This window comes from Chiloscyllium plagiosum, chromosome 11 (assembly GCF_004010195.1).
Source record: "Chiloscyllium plagiosum isolate BGI_BamShark_2017 chromosome 11, ASM401019v2, whole genome shotgun sequence".
NCBI lineage: Eukaryota > Metazoa > Chordata > Chondrichthyes > Orectolobiformes > Hemiscylliidae > Chiloscyllium > Chiloscyllium plagiosum.
Genome location: NC_057720.1, coordinates 27,983,508 through 28,001,176, shown reverse-complemented (window position 1 = coordinate 28,001,176; position 17,669 = coordinate 27,983,508). Strand labels below are relative to the sequence as shown.

Genomic DNA, 17,669 nt, shown 5'->3' with positions numbered 1-17,669 from the left:
GTGTCACAGACAGCGAAGAAGGTTACCTTCGATTACAACAGGATCTTGATCAGATGGGCCAATGGGCTGAGGAGTGGCAGATGGAGCTTAATTTAGATAAATGTGAGGTGTTGCATTTTGGGAAAGCAAATCTGAGCAGGACTTATACACTTAATGGTAAGGTCCTAGGGAGTGTTGCTGAACAAAGAGACCTTGGAGTGCAATTTCATAGCTCCTTGAAAGTAGGAGAGTGAAGGTGGTGTTTGGTATACTTTCCTTTATTTGTCAGAACACTGAGTACAGGGGTTGGGAATTCATGTTGCAGCCATATATGACATTGGTTAGGCCACTTTTGGAGTACTGAGTGCAATTCCAGTCTCCTTCCTATCGGAAGGATGTTGTGAAACTTGAAAGGATTCAGAAAAGATTTACAAGGATGTTTCCAGAGATCGATGATTTGAGCTAGAGGGAAAGGCTGAATAGGCTGGGGCTCTTTTCATTGGAGCATCGGAGACTGAGGGGTGGCCTTATAGAGGTTTATAAAATCATGAAGGGCATGGATAGGATAAACAGATAAAGTCTTTTTGCTGGGGTGGGGAAGTCCTGAACTAGAGGGCATATTTTTGGGGTGAGAGGGGAAAGATATAAAAGAGTCCAAAGGGGCAACGTTTTCACACAGAGGGTAGTGTGAGTATGGAATGAGCTGCCAGAGGAAGTGGTGGAGGCTTGTACGATTGCAACGTTTAAGTAGCATCTGGATGGGAAATGAATACGAAGGGTTCAGCGGGATATGAGGCCAGGCATTGGCAAGTGAGACTAGATTAGGATGGGATATCTGGTCGGCACGGACGAGTTGGACCAAAGGGTCTGTTTCCATGCTGTACATTTCTCTGACTCTCTGATTCAAACATGATTTTTTTTGAAAGATGGATTTGGAAGATGTCAACATTTTTAAGGACTTTGGTGTGGAAAAAGAGAGAGAGTTTGGCAAGGATTTTCATTTCCAAGAGAGGACATTGATGGCAGATTATAAGGAGTGACGCACAACATTTGAAATGAGAGTTAAAAAAAACCAAAAGAATTGCAGATGCTGGAAATCTGAAAGAGAAATAAAAATTGCTGGAAAATCTCAGCAGATCTGGAAGCATCTGTGGAGAGAAATCAGAGTTAATGTTTCAGATCCAGTGATCCATCTTTACAACTGAACCAGTCGATATGGCGTATTTGGGTTTTCAGAAAGCTTTCGATAAAACCCCATTCCAAAAGATTAGCAAGAAATATTATAACACTAGATTGGGTATTATATAAGTGGCATGGTTTGAGGGCTGGTTAAAGGTCCAAAACACAATATGAATCAACAGATCACTCAGGTTGGCAGCCTGTGACTCGTAAAGAACTGCAAGGTGCACTATTTTGGCCCAGCTATTCACAACACATAGTAATGATTTAGGTGTGAGTTCCAAATGCAACATTCCAGAATTTGCTTATGACACAAAACTAAGTGAGAATGACAGTTGTGAGGAGGATGCAAAGAGACTGCAAAGCGATTTGGACAAGCTGAGTAAGTGGCAAATACATGGAAGATGGAATATAATGTGGAAAAATGTAAAGTCCTCCATTTTGGTAGGATAAACAGAAAAGCAGCATCATTTTTGAATGGAGAGAGATTTGGAAGCGTTGATTTCCAAAGACACCCTGTACCCAAGTCACTGAAAGCTAACATTCAGGTGCAGCAAGCATGTAGAATCATAGAATCCTTACAGTGTGGAAGCAGCCCATTTGGCCCATAGAGTCCACATTGACCCTCCTAACAGCATCCCACCCAGACCCACCATCCCTGTAACCTTGCATTTCCACAGATAATCCACCTAACCTACATATTCCTGGACAATATGGGCAATCTAGCATGCCCAACCCACCTAATATGCACATCCTTAGGCAGTGAAAAGAAACCAGAGCACCCAGAGGGCACTCATGCAGACACGGGGAGAACGTGCAAACTCCAAACATAGTCACCCGAGGGGGGAATCAAACTCACCTGAGGTAGCAGTGCTAATCATTCAGCCACCATGCCTCCCACTAATTAGGAAGACAAATGGTAAGTTGACCATTATTACAAGAGGGTTTGAACACAGGAGTAAAGATGCCTTGCTGCAAATGTGTAGTATCTTAGCAAGAGCACAGAGTCATAGTGTTGTATAGCATAGAAACAGACCCTTCGGTCCAATTCATCCATGCCGATCAGATATCCTAAATTAATCTAGTCCCATTTAGAACATAGAACATAACAGCGCAGTACAGGCCCTTCGGCCTTCGATGTTGTGCCGACCTGTGAAATCAATCTGAAGCCCATCTAACCTACACTATTGCATTATCATCCATATGTTTTTCCATTTAAATGCTCTTAAAGTTGGCAAGTCTAGTACTGCTGCAGGCCCTCACCACTCTCTGATAAAGAACCTACCTCTGACATCTGTCCTATATCTATTCTTCCTCAATAAAAAAATACTACGTCCCTTTGTGCTCGCCATCACCATCCTCAGAAAAAGGATCTCACTGTCCACCATAGCTAATCCTCTGATCATCTTGTTGGTCTCTAAGTCACCTCTCAACCTTCTCTCCAACAAAAACAGCCTCAAGTCCATCAGCCTTTCCTCATAAGACTTTCCCTCCAGACCAGGAAACACCCTGGTAAATCTCCTCTGCACCCTTTCCAATGCTTCCCCATCCTTCCTATAATGTGGCGACCAGAACTGTAGGCAATACTCCAACTGCAGTCACACCAGAGTTTTGTACAGCTGCAACATGACCTTGTGACTCCGAAACTCAATCCCTCTTCCAATAAAACCTAACATACCATACGCCTTCTTGACAATCCTATCAACGTGGGTGGCAACTTTCAGGAATCTATGCACATGGACATGAGATCTCTCTGCTCATCTACACTACCAAGAATCTTACCATTATCCCAGTACTATGCGTTCCTGTTACTCCTTCTAAAGTGAATCACCTCACGCTTTTCCACATTAAACTCTATTTGCCAACTCTCAGCCCAGCTCTGCAGATTATCTATGTCCCTGTGTAACCCACAACATCCTTCTGCACTTTAGTGTCATCTGCAAATTTACTAAATCATCCTTCTACACCTTCATCCAGATCATTTATCAAAATGACAAACAGCAGTAGCCCCAAAACAGATTCTTGCAGTACACCACTCATAACTGAGCTCCAGGATGAACCACCCTCTGTCTTCTTTCAGCTAGCCAATTTCTGATCCAAACCACTAAATCACCCTCATTCCCATGCCTCCGTATTTTCTGCAATACCCTACCGGGGGGAACCTTAACAAAAGCTTTACTGAAATCTATATACACCACATCAATCATTTTGCTCTCATCCACCTGTTTGGTGACCTTCTCAAAGAACTCAAAGTTTGTGAGGCATGACCTATCCTTCACAAAACTGTGTTGACTATCCCTAATCAATTTATTCCTTTCTAGATGATTATAAATCCCCTCTCTTATAATCCTTTCCAATACTTTACCTATAATCAAAGTAAGGTTCACTAGTCTATATAATTACCAGGGTTGTCTCTACTCCCCTTCTTGAACAAGGGCACAACATCTGCTATTCTCCAGTCTTCTGGCATTATTCGTGCAGACAATGATGAGATAAAGATCAAAGCCAAAGGCTCGGCAATCTCCTCCCTTGCTTCCCAGAGAATTCTAGGATAAATCCCATCCGGCCCGGGGACTTATCTATTTTCACACTTTCCAGAATTACTCACACTTCCTCCTAATAAACCTCAATCCCATCTTGTCTAACCAACCTGTACCTCAGTATTCTCCACGACAACATTTTCATTAGTATTCACACAGGAAAAAGACAAATAATCATTAAGCACCTCTCCTATCTCTTCAGACTCCATGCACAACATCCCACTAGTGTCCTTGATTATCTTACTCTAGTCATTCCTTTATTCCAGACATACCTATCGAACACTTTCGAATTTTCCTTGATCCTACCTGCCTTAAGCTTCTCATGTCCCCTCCTGACTCTTCTTTGCTCCCTCTTTAGGTCCTTCCTGGCTAACTTGTAACTCTCAAGCCCCTAACTGAGCCTTCATGCCTCATCTTCACATAAGCCTCCTTCTTCCTCTTGACAAGAGGTTCAACCTCATTAGTAAACTATGGTTCCCTCGCTCGGCCACTTACTCCCTACCTAGGTACATACTCATCAAGGACACGCAGTAGCTGTTCCTTGAACAAGCTCCAAATTTCAGCTGTGCCCATCTCCTGCAGTTTCCTTCCTCATCCTATGCATCCTAAATCTTGCCTAATCGCATCATAATTGCCTTTCCCCCAGCTACAACTTTTGCCCTGCAGTATGTACCTATCCCTTTCCATTGCTAAAGTGAACATAACCGACTTGTGGTTACTACCATCAAAATGCTCACCTACCTCCAAATCATTACCCAGTACCAAATCCAATGTGGCCTCGCTTCTTGTTGGCCTATCTACATACTGTATCAGGAAATCCTCCTGCACACAACGCACAAAAACTGACCCATCTTAAGTACTCGAACTATAGTGTTTCCAGTCAATATTTGCAAGTTAAAGGCCCCCATAACAACTACCCTGTCACTCTCACTCCTATTCAGAATCATCTTTGCAAACTTTTCTTCTACATCTCTGGAACTTTTCAGAGGCCTATAGAAAGCTCCCAACAGGATGACCCCTCCTTTCCTGTTTCTAACCTCAGCCCATACTACCTCAGTAGAGGAATTCTCATCAAATGTCCTTTCTGCCACAGGTGATACTGTCCTTGACACTCAATGCAACACCTCGCCCTCTTTTCCTTCCCTGATCGTACTGAAACATCTAAATCCTGGAGCCTGCAACAACCATTCCTGCTCTATCCAGGTCTCCAAAATGGCCACAACAAAGTCCCAAGTACCAACCCACGCTGCAAGTTCACCCACCTTATTCCAAATGCTCTTGGCGTTGAAGTAGACACACTTCAAACCATCTGCCTGCCTGCTGGTACACGCCTGCGAGCGTGAAATCTTATTCATGACCTCACTACTCTCAACCACCTGTACACTGGAGCTACAATTCAGGTTCCCATCCCCCTGCCGAATTAGCTTAAACCACACCCCCATCCTCCGTACCCCAAAAACCATCAGCAAATTTCCTCCCCAGGATACTGGTACCCCTCTGGTTCAAGTGTAGACCATCTTGCTTGTAGAGAATGAGCCCCAATTATACAGGTATCGGAATCCCTCACTTCTGCACCATCCCTAAAGCCACATGTTCAACTGCTCTCTCTCCCTATTCCTCACCTCGCTAGCACGTGGCACAGGTAACAAACTAGAGATAATGACTCTGTTTGTTCCAGCTCTAAGCTTCAACCCTAGCTCCTTGAATTTCTGCCTTATATCCCATCCTTTGTATAAGCACCTGTGTTGTTGATGCCTACGTGGACCACGACTTGAGGCTGCTTCCCCTCCCCCTTAAGGATCCTGAAAACACGATCTGAAAAATCATCGTCCCTGACACCTGGGAAGCAAAACACCAACCGCGAGTTTCCTTTGATCCCGCAGAATCTCCTATCTTTTTCCCTAATTATGGAGTCCCCAATGACTAATGCTCTCCTCCTCTCCTCCCTTCCCTTCTGAGTGACAGGGAGAGACTCTGTGCCAGAGATCTGTACCCCATAGCTTACCCTTGGTCAGCCGTTGCTCCCAGCAGTATCCAAAACAATATACTTGTTATTGAAGGGAATGGCCACAAGGGATCCCTGCACTGTCTGTCTGTTCCCATTCCGTCCCCTGACTGTCACCCATCTGCCTTTTTCTTGTACCTGATATGTGACTACCTCCTGTAACTCCTCTTAATTACCCCCTCAGTCTCCCAAATGATCCAAAGTTCATCCAGCTCCAGCTCCCTAATGCGGTTGCTAAGGAGACTGAGTTGGGTGCACTTCCCACAGATGAACTAGGCCAAGGTCAGGACTGCAGATGCTGGAGGTTACAGTCAAGATTAGAATGGTGCTGGAAATGCACAGCAGGTCAGGCAGCATTCAAGGAACAGGAAAATCGACGGTTCGGGCAGGAGCCCTTCATGATGATTTTCCTATTCCTCGGATGCTGCCTTACCTGTTGTGCATTTCCAGCACCATTCTAATCTTGACTTCCCACAGATGAAGTCAGTAGGGACACTAGTGGTGACCCTTACCTCCCACATCCTACATGATAGGGCATTCAACTGCCCTATCATCCATTCCCACTGTTCTGAATTCCCAAACAGACTATATATAAAAAGAACTAGTAACCTTACCAAATCAGTGGTCAGAACCATGTTTTTGGTTAGAGGAGGATGGGTGGGAGACACGACCTATGTCGTGTTTCAGGTAAAGTAACCACCCAAATATATTACCTCGCTCACTCAGCTGTCTCATGTCTGCTCCTGCTCAGCATGCGCTCTGCCTATTCATGATCTGCCAGCATCTGGCCCATAGCCTTCTAAATCCTTCCTATTCAATTACCCATCCAGATGCCTTTCAAATGTTGTAGTTGTACCAGCCACCGTCACATCCTCTGACTACTTATTCCATATACGCACTATTCTGTGTGGAAAAAGGTGCCCCTTAGGTCCCTTTTAAATCTTTCCCCTCTCACCTTAAAGCTATGCCCTCTAGTTCTGGACTACCCCACCCCAAGGAAAATACTTTGTCTATTTATCCTATCCATGCCCCTCATGATTTTAGAAACCTCTGACGCTGGAGAATTATTCATAGATTCACAGAAAATATGTGGGGTAGGCCATTTGGCACTTTGAGCCTGCAGCATCATTCAATAAAATCATGGTTAATTATGCAATTTCAGTAGAGAGTCTGGTGCTGGAAAAGCACAGCAGGTCAGGCAGCATCCGAGGGGGAGAGTCGGCGTTTTGGGCAAAAACCATTCATCAGGATTCCTGCTCCTTGGATGCTGCCTGACCTGCTGTGCTTTTCCAGCACCACACTCTTGACTCTGACCTCCAGCATCTGCAGTCCTCACTTTCTCCTATGCAATTTCAGTATCCCACATTGCTTGATCCCTTTAGCGAGAGGGGTCACATTCAGCTCCCTCTTGAATATATCTAATGAACTGGTCCCAACAGCTTCCTACGGTAGAGAATTCCACAGGTTCACAACTGAGTGAAGAAATTCCTCTTCATCTTAGACCTGAATGGCTTACCCCTTATTTTTAGAATGTGACCCCTAGTTCTGGACTTCCCCAACATCGGGAACATACTTCCTACTTCTAGCTTGTCCAATTCCATCAGCATTTTATACGTTACTATGAGATCCTCTTCATTCTTCTAAATTCCAGTGAGCATAAGCCCAGTCATCATCTTAGACCTGAATGGCTTACCCCTTATTTTTAGACTGTGACCCCTAGTTCTGGACTTCCCCAACATCGGGAACATTCTTCCTACTTCTAGCTTGTCCAATTCCATCAGCATTTTATACGTTACTATGAGATCCTCCTCATTCTTCTAAATTCCAGTGAGCATAAGCCCAGTCAATCCAGTCTTTCTTCATAGGTTAGTCAGCTTTGGTTTCCTCACCCAAGAGGTGATCTCACTAAAACATTGAAAAATCATATAAACTCCACAGGGTAGATGCAGGAAGAATGTATCCACTGGCTGGAGGTCTGGGAGACAAAGTACAATAAGGGTTGAGCCATTTAGAACTGGAATGAGGAGGAACTTCTTCATTTAAAGGGTGGTAAATCTTTGCCATTCTCCGATTGAGGGAACAGTGAAAGAAAATGGCATTGAGGCAGAAGAGTGACCATGACCTAATTAAAGCAGACGTAAGGTGCTGAATGTCTCTATCTTGTACACTCATAACCTCAGAAGAATTTTGACTCAAATGAACCAGTGGAAGAAAGGAAAACAGCAACGAAAGAGGACAGTGTTTCCCTGGAGCACCAGAAGCTTTATTTGATTTATTGTAGTCGCATATACCCAAGTACAGTGAAAAGCTTTGTTTTGTAAGCAGTGCAGGCAAATCATAGCAAACAAAGGCAGACAGATCATATGGTGCTTAGAGTAAAGCAAACAAGTTACACTGCACAGGATATCCGCAAAGCAAAATCAACATTTCTTTGAAGTTAGACAGTCTATTCATCAGTCTAATAATGGCAGGGAAGAGGCTGTTCTTCAATCCGTTAGTAGGTGTGTTCAAGCTTCTGTATCTTCTGCCTAACGGAAGAGGTTGTAGAAGAGCATTAGCGAGTTGGAAGGGATCTTTGATGATGTTGGTAGCATTTCCATGGCAATGAGAAGCATAAATGGAGTCTATGAATGGGAGGGTGGCTTCCATGCTGATCTGGGATGTGCACACAACCTTTTGTAATTTCTTATAGTCCTGAACACAGCAATTGCTGTTACAGGCCGTTACACACTCTGATAGTATGCTTTCTTTGGTGCATCTGTAAAAGTTGGTGAGGGTCCTTATGGACATGTTGAATTTCCAAAGTTGCCTGAGGAAGAAGAGGTGTTGTTGTGCCTTCTTGACCTCACATCTATGTGGGAAGTCCCGTATAGATTGCCGGTTATCATCACTCCGAAGAACACTCTCAATCTCTGCTCTGTTGAAGACAACGGGGGCATGTCCTCCTCCTTTCTTCCTGAAATCAATGATCGTTCTTTTGTTTTCCCAACATTGACCATAGCATCGAGCTCTCCATTTCCTTTCTGTATTCTGACTCATTGCTGTTTGATATTCAAACCTACCACAGTGGTATCATCAGCAAACTTGTAGATGGCATTCATTTGGAATTAGGCAACACAGTCATGGGTGTACAGGGAGTACAGTAGGGTGCTGAGAATGTATCCTGGGGGGGCACCAGCGTTGGAAAGTTAACATGGAGGAGGTGCAGTTGTCTGTCTTCACTGATTGCAATCTGTGGGTCAGAAAACTGAAGACCTAGTTGCAGAGAACCGAGCAGAGTCCTCAGTCTCGGAATTTTGATATTAGTCTGGAGGGGATGATGATGTTGAAGGCGGTGCTGTAGTTGATGCATAGGAGTCTGACATAGATGTCCTTGTTGTCCAGGTGCTTCAGGGATGCATGTCGGGCTAGGGAAATGGCATCCACTGTGAACCTGTTAAGTCAGTAGGCAAACTGCAGGTGATTGAGGCAGGCTGGGAGGCTTGAGTTCATGTGAACCATGACCAGCCGCTTGAAGTATTTTATGATTATGGAGGTTAAACCTTTATAGAAGTTTGTAAAAATCATAAGGGTATAGATAAGGTAAATAGAAAACTTAGGGGGCCGGGGGGGGCGCAGCAGATTTAAAAGGGACCTGAGGGGCAACTTTTACATACAGAGTGGTGCATGTATGGAATGAGTTGCCAAAGGAAGTGGTAGAGGCAAGTACAATTACAACATTTCAAAAATATTTGGACAGGTACATGAATACGAAATGTTTCGAGGGATATGGGTCAAACGCAGGCAAATAGGACGAGTGCAGTTTAGTATACCTGGTCAGCATGGATGAGTTGGACCAAAGAGTCTATTTCTGTGCTGTATGACTCAGAGTTGAACAAATCAGCAGACTTCAGAAATGTGGTGAAAAAAATCACAGACTAGAAAATCGAGATTTTAACAATGCTGTTCTAAGTGCATTTGCAGATAGCTTTTTCAAAAGCCAAATTCAGAAGAAGGTGGGCTTTAAAAAGGGGACCCAGGAAGAGTTATACATCAGTCCTTATCTTTGATATAAATAAAGAAACAACACAGAATGAAGCAAGCTTGAATTGGGAACCAGAATGTGGGATGCAGTTTTGGCAGTTTACAAAGAAGTGCTGTATTTCAGAGTATAAGCTTCACTGCATTTGTATGCTCACTAGAATTTCTGTAGAAATAATGGCATGTAATGTTAACTTCACTATTCATTTCACACCAACAATACTGGAAAACTGGAAAAGCCCACACACCTACCAACACATTGAAACAGCTACTGATGAACCGAAAGGACCCTGTACCAACAACCAGCAAAACAAATGGCACATACAAAATACCTTGTAAGGGCTGCAACATACACTACATTGGACAGACAGGAAACTAGCCACCAGGATACACAAGCACCAACTAGCCACCAAAAGACATGACCAGTTATCACTAGTATCCTTACACACAGACAGAGGAGGACACAATTACAACTGGGACAACACATCCATCTGAGCACAGGCTAAAATGAGATACGTTCAGAAATTCCTCGAGGCATGGCATTCAAAAAAAACTCCAATCAATAAACACATGAATTTTGACCCCATTTATCAACCTCAGAGAAAAAGAACCTGAAATGATAGCATCCACCTTAACAGACCAAGACACATAAATAGAAAGCGGGACAGAACACTAGCGCCTCAACGGAGGCGCGGTGATGATGTTACCTAGCATAGTGACAAAACATCTGAGAACAAACCTACCAGCTCAGCGAGCAAACTTACAACCTGGATCTCAACCTGAGCCATAAACCTTCTCAAAAATTGCAATTACATGCTTCCTGTTAGAAACGTTGTCTGTATAGATAGATCCAGGTAATTGTAGTTGCTTATAAATTCATGAAACTTGTCTACATAAATATTCATAGATAAAACAAGAACCCAATAGGCTAAGTTCAATTTTCAAAAATGAATATATGGAATATTGTCTTCTGTATTTTTTTTCCTATGACTGAAGCTTGGTTGACCATTCTACAACAATGATAGCTGGTGTCCAGCTGGCAATTAGAACTGTTGGTTTACAATACAAACTACATATCATTGTCAATACTGACCACCAGAACGGATCACTATTAGGCTTATCACATGTTCAGTTTGTAACTTGGATAAAATTACTACTTTTGTGAACCTTGGTCTTCTACTGAAACGTAAACTATCTTAAATTAGCATTCTGGAATAACTACATTGTCTACCATTTGAAAGATTTTAAACAGTTACACGAGACCAAATGACTGGATCACTTTAGTTCAATTGTTGGAACACTTCTCTTTTCTACTGCACTGCTGATGAAATTCACTGACACACAACATTCATTGTTGCCTTCCCCACAGATGCTATCAGACTTCCCAGACATTTCCAGCATTTCTGGATTTAAATCAGATTAAATTCTGCGATGATCAATACTGGTCACAAGTATGGAGAATGTCGGTCAGCAACAACAGGGCTGATGCATTAATGGCACACAATTTTGAATGATAATTTTGAAGGGTAGAATACAAGCAACCAGCCGACAGTGTATAACATTAGTTAAGCTTAGAGATAAAGAAGACAGGAATTAGAGTTTGGCAGCAGATGAGCTGAGGTGGGGTGAATGAAGGACAAACCCAGCAATCAAAGGCCAGGCAGCGTAACTGTAGTAGTTGGAAATTTTTAGAAACTATAATCTGGGACAAATTTAATAGTCATTTGGAGAAATTTAATTTTTTTTAAAAAGCCAGCTTGGATTTGTTCACTCCTGGCAAATGACTTTTTCTTTGGATTGGAGGTTGACAAACAGTTGTGATTTCAGGCATCATTGTTTTCTTCATGTAATTTAATTATTTAGAATTGGATCTACAGAAAATGGAATCAAATTTTACTGATGACAAAACTTGTGAGTCTAGTGAACAATGAAGAGGACAGTGATAGTCTTCAAGAGGATACAGACAGATGGAACATTTGTTAAAATCAAAAAGGTAAGAACAATGTAAGAAAGTGGCTAAAATGTTATTAAGTACAAAGCAAAGTTATGAAGAACCTTTATAAAACACACATAATCTCAACTTCCCAGAAACACCTCAGGAATAATATGAAAGCAGGACAGTACAGAAAAGATTGCCAAAAACACTTCCAGGGATAATGGACTTCAGTTATATGCGTGGATTGAAGAAACTGGAAAGGTTCTCCTTATGGAGGCTTGGGAGTAGCTTTGTTAGAGCTGTTCCAAATCATTAGCAATCTACAGATGTGTGAGAGAGGAGAGAAAGCAGAGGAGAGAGAAAAAGAAAACAAAAAGAGGGAGGGAAAAAAAGAGACAGACAGAAAGGAAAGGACAAGAAAATAGCAAACAGAAAAAATAAAACAAAAAAAAATAAAAGAAAAGGGAGACTGTTCCCATTGGCAAAAGGATCAAAACCAGAAGATGCAGCGCTACTGATTGGGAAATTAACCAAAAGCAGTATGGAGAAAATAAAAAGTTTAATGCAGGAAGTAGTTACAATCTGAATTTAATATCCAAAACGGCAGTGAAGGCATTTTCAATAATAGTTTTCAAAAGAGATTACACTAGATTCTGAAGAGATAGTATCTGCTAAACGATGAGGAAAGAGCCAAAAAGAAAGACTAGCAACATTGGTCTTGTAGAGCAGACACAGATTCAACAGATTGAATGGCCTTCTGTGCCACTATAATTCTGATTCTATGTCCCTCGTGCAAAGCATAAAATAAAGGAACAACTAAGCTATAATCACACATCTCATATGGGTACTGCAAGAATACAAAGCTGTTATAATGAAAAGAGCCCTCTGACTTGCAATAGTTGGACATCTAAATCATTTATCCACAGAGATTGAAAAATATGAATGTATCTATATTGTTCAGTGAAAGCAACACTTTTTAGAGAATAATCCTAGATTTGGATAGATTATTTGATTTATGGATGAAAGGCCAAATGTCTTCTCCATTCCTTTCCTGCTGCTCTACCCAGCCATTCCAAAGTGCAATCAGTCTAGCTACTATAACGTAATGCAATACAGATCCAGTGATTTAAAAGAAATCAATTAAGGAGGATCACTTTCCTGCTTAGTCACAAGAACCTTTTAGATACATACAACTGAACAGAATGTGCTTCCATGATATTTGCAGTAAGAATGAATTAGAATTTGGAACAAAATGGTTATGGTTTCCTTGCTTTCAATTTGAATAGAAGTTAAAATCCCAAATCCCACAGTTGTGAGAAATCACAACTCAATACCTTTGCATTTTAGATCATGAAACAAAGCTCAGAAAAAAATGAGATAATTTTTAAAATAGTTCATGACTCACGTGATTCCTGTCCCCATCCATGCATGTGTAATTTTCCAGCAGAATAGTAGAGAAATCCCAAGACCAACATCAGACAAAGAGCCAGCAACAAATTGCGGACAGATCCCAGCAAACTCATTTTCACATTATTCCCAGAGTTCTAGGGTACCTAGTCAAAATAAAACCAAAATTAATTAGCTCTGGTAAGATGGAGGTAAAACTATAAGTTCACAAAACAGGTTGCATAAAGAAAATCTAAACTTCCAAAATACTGCTGTTGGAGATTTTGTTTAAAAAAAAATTTTCCAGATAAACACAAGATCTATACAGAAATTGGAATACCACAATTCAGAAATGAATTGGAGTATTATTTATGCAGATTCGTGATATTTAGTAGCAGAAACCACAGAAACATGCCACAATTTAGTTGGTAGCAGGTGACAGAAAGAAAAATATTGTGGCAGTGGAGAATTAAATATCGAATCAGATAAATAAAGTCACTGTGTAACACATATTTGTGTGTGAGAGAGCGAGACACAGCAAGAGAGAGAGAGCGAGCAACAGATTCATTAACTGCTCTCTTCACTCATCCTGCTACCTTTACACATACATACACCCAGATCTGTTTGCTCCTGCACACTATTTTATACTGTCCCTCCATATTATTTGCACCAAAGTGCATTACTTCACACTCCTTTAAACTTCATATGCCACCTATCCACCCAATCTACCAACTTGTCAATATCCTTCCAAAGGAAAACACTGCCCTCACAGAGTTTACAAGGCTTTCAAGTTTTGTTTCATCCACAAACTTTGAAATTATTCCACGTACACAAAGCTCTGAAACTTTTATATTAAATCAGGAAAAACAAGCATTCCTAGGGAATTCATCTACAAACCTTCAGCAGCCCCAAAACAATACATATTTACCATTACTGTTTCCTAACACTCAGCCAGTTTTGTATCCAGATTACTATTGTACAATTTTATTCCACAAACTAACATGTTTACTTGTCTCTGTTAAGCATTGTATTAAAACACCTTTTGGATATCAATGTATGCCACATCAACAACATTGCATTTATCAATCCTCTGTTACTTAAAAAAAACTCCCAAAATAGTTAAACACCATTTTCCCCTCACTAAATCAATGTTTGTTTTCCTTAGCTGACTCACATTCGCTCATGCAACTATTAATTCAATGTCAAATTATTGTTTCCACAAGTTTTCATACCACTGAAGTTACATGGTCTATAATTGCTGGGCTTATTTTTTTTTGGAACAAGGGTGTAATACTTGTAATTCTCCAGTTCTCTGGCACCACCTCAGTCTAAGAAAGAGTAAAAAATTATGGCCAGTCTGTCCACATTCCTAATCTAATTTCTTGCAGTTGTTCTTGGATACATTTCATCCAATTGCAGGGCCTTGTCAACTTTAAGTCATAGAGTCAGAGAGATGTACAGCATGGAAACAGACCCTTCAGTCCAACTCGTCTATGCCGACCAGATATCCCAACCTAATCTAGTCCCACCTGCCAGCACTGGCCCATATCCCTTCCTATTCATATACCCGTCCAGATGTTGCAATTATACTAGCCTTCCTCTGGCAGCTCATTCCACACCATCTGCATGAAAAAGTTGCCCCTTAGGTCTCTTTTACATCTTTCCCCTCTCACCCTAAACCTATGCCCTCTAGTTTGGGACTCCCCCCACAGCAGGGAAAAGACTTTCTATTTATCCTATCCACACACCTCTATTTATCCTACCCAAAAACCTCTATGAGGTCACCCCTCAGCCTCCAATGCTCCAGGGAAAACAGCCCTAGCCTATTCAGCCTCTGTCTACAGCTCAAATCCTCCAACCCTGGCAACATCCTTGTAAATCTTTTTTGAACTCTTTCAAGTTTCACAACATCCTTCCAATAGGAAGGAGACCAGAATTGCACGCAATATTCCAAAAGTGACCTAACCAATATTCTGTACAACCACAAAAAGGTCTCCCAACTTCTGTAATCAATACTCTAACCTTCACTATCCTATTTAATTGTGACTCTACTTTCAAGGAGCTGTGAACCTGCACTCCAAGGTCTCTTTGTTCATCCACTCTCCCTTTGACTTTACCAATAAGTGTACAAATCCTGCTAAGATTTGCTTTCCCAAAATGCAACACCTCACAATTAAATTCCAACTGCCACTCCTCAGCCCATTTGCCCATCTGATCAAGATCCCGTAGTAATCGGAGGTGACCTTCTTCATTGTCCACGACACTCCGATTTTGGTGTCATCTACAAGCTTACTAAATATACCTCTTTATTCAAATGGTTTGGATATGAACATAAATGACGAAAAGTAGTGGACCCAGCACCGATCCTCGTGGCACTCCACTGGTCACAGGCCTCCAGTCTGAAAAACAACCCTCCAACACCACAATCTGTCTTTGAGCCAGTTTTGTATCCAAATGGCTAGTTCTCCCTCTATTCCACGAAATCTAACCTCGCTAACCAGTCTCCATGGGGAACCATGTCGAACGCCTTACTGAAGTCCATATAGATCACATCTACCACTCTGCCCTCATCAATCTGCTTTGTTACCTTTTCAAAAAACTCAATCAAGTTTGAGAGACATTATTTCCTACACACAAAGCCATGCTGACTATCCCTAATCAATCCTTGCCTTTCCAAATACATGTACATCCTGTCTCTCATGATTCCCTCCAACAACTTGCCCACCACCGACATCAGGCTCGCCAATCTATCGTTCCTTGGCTTGTCCTTACCACCTTTCCTCAATAGTGGCATCACATTAGCCAACCTCCAGTCTTCCAGCACCTTGCCTGTGACTACCGGTGACACAAAAATCTCAATCACTTCGCTAGCTTCCCACAAGAGCACTAGGGTACACCTGATCAGGTCCTGGGGATTTAACCAACTTTATGCGTTTCAAGACTCCAGCACTTCCTCCTCAAAAAGTTGGACATTTTTCAAGATGTCACCGTCTATTTCCCTACATACTATATCTTCCATGTCCTTTTCCAGAGTAAACACCAATGCAAAATACTCATTTAGTATTACAGACAGTCTGTCCAATACCACATCCAGTTTGATTCATCCTAATGACCGAATTTTCTCCTTTGTCACCTTGACCTATGTTGTATCTCCTTCTTGGTATTAATTTAAAACCTCAATGATGCCCCTGGCTTCCAAGATTATATTCCCTTTATGATCCCTGTTGAGCCCTACTCCTGCTTTTACTGTATGTGCCTTAAAAGACTTTGGGATTACCTCTTATGTTAGCTGTCAGTCTCTTTACATAATTGCCCTTAGTTCTTCTTTTTTACTTTTTCACCTCCCTTCTGATTCTTCTATATTCAGCCTGACTGTCAATGTATTTGCTAAGTACACTTTGTCCTCATCTTCTTAATTTCCATCTTTTTCATCCAGAGTGCTCCATGTGTTTAACCCTCCATTTCCCTTTTTCAGGTAATCACCTTGATCATGCCCAAATCATCTCTTCTTTGAAGGTAGCCCTTTGTTCAGCCAGCTTTCCCGACTGACTTCATGGCTCTAGATTAGAGTGATTAGATTAGATTAGATTAGATTAGATTAGATTAGATTACTTACAGTGTGGAAACAGGCCCTTCGGCCCAACAAGTCCACACCGACCCACCGAAGCGCACCCACCCATACCCATTCCCCTACATTTACCCCTACATCTAACACTACGGGCAATTTAGTGTGGCCAATTCACCTAACCTGCACATTTTTGGACTGTGGGAGGAAACCGGAGCACCCGAAGGAAACCCACGCAGACACGGGGAGAATGTGCAAACTCCACAGGGTCAGTCAGTTACCTGAGGCGGGAATTGAACCCGGGTCTCTGGCGCTGTGAGGCAGCAGTGCTAACCACTGTGCCACCGTGCCGCCCACAAAGGGTGCTGGAAAAGCACAGCAGGTCACTCAAGATACAATGCAGTGACCACCTCACCTCCAGAAACAATGTAATGCAAATCATCCCTTAATGGTCAGATCTGGTGTGAATTGTATTTTTTGTGTAACTATAGGGAAATAGCAGGAAAAATCGACGTTTCGGGCAAAAGCCTTTCATCAGGAATCTATGCATTCCTGGTTCATGCATGCCCAACTGAAGTCAGCTCATCTGCAGTTAATTCATAGTCCAGATTGTTTGTTGTTCTTTTCCACTGTCATCCTAAGCCTATGATACATCTGTCCCCTAAACATTCCCCACTGACCTCTGAATCAATTTATCTCAACTCATTTCAAGTTTAGCAGTGCTAGGACTAGACATATATTGCTTAGGAAAATGAAAATGATCCCAGTGACTGAAGTCACTTACCACTGACAAAGAATTAGGCCAGTTAAAGACCATGTAACACCTTGTAAACTACCTGAAAAGTGAGCATTTTAGCACCATTATAAGGCAATGTTCTTTTTTTAGAAACTTACTTTGCAGGATCTGAATATTGTTAGCAATACTAGCATTTATTGCCCACCTCTAAATCCTGTTGACGTGGTGGTGGCAGACCATTTTATCAAACTGCTGCAATCCATGTGTACTGAAGGTACCTCACAATGCTTTTAGGATGGAATTGCAGTACTTTTGAGCCAGCA

At 41.9% G+C, this 17,669-nt stretch overlaps 1 protein-coding gene across 7 annotated transcripts in view; it reads right to left on the bottom strand.

Moving 5' to 3' along the window:
* Positions 1 to 17,669, bottom strand: part of LOC122554242 (CMP-N-acetylneuraminate-beta-1,4-galactoside alpha-2,3-sialyltransferase-like) — a 627,037-nt gene that overhangs the window by 460,327 nt on the left and 149,041 nt on the right. For all 7 annotated transcript variants that reach the window (XM_043698962.1, XM_043698961.1, XM_043698960.1 and 4 more), the window contains exon 2: positions 13,065 to 13,212. In XM_043698962.1, the coding sequence (XP_043554897.1) occupies positions 13,065 to 13,182 (118 nt within the window). In that variant the 5' untranslated portion in view covers positions 13,183 to 13,212. The remainder of the gene's footprint in view (positions 1 to 13,064; positions 13,213 to 17,669) is intronic.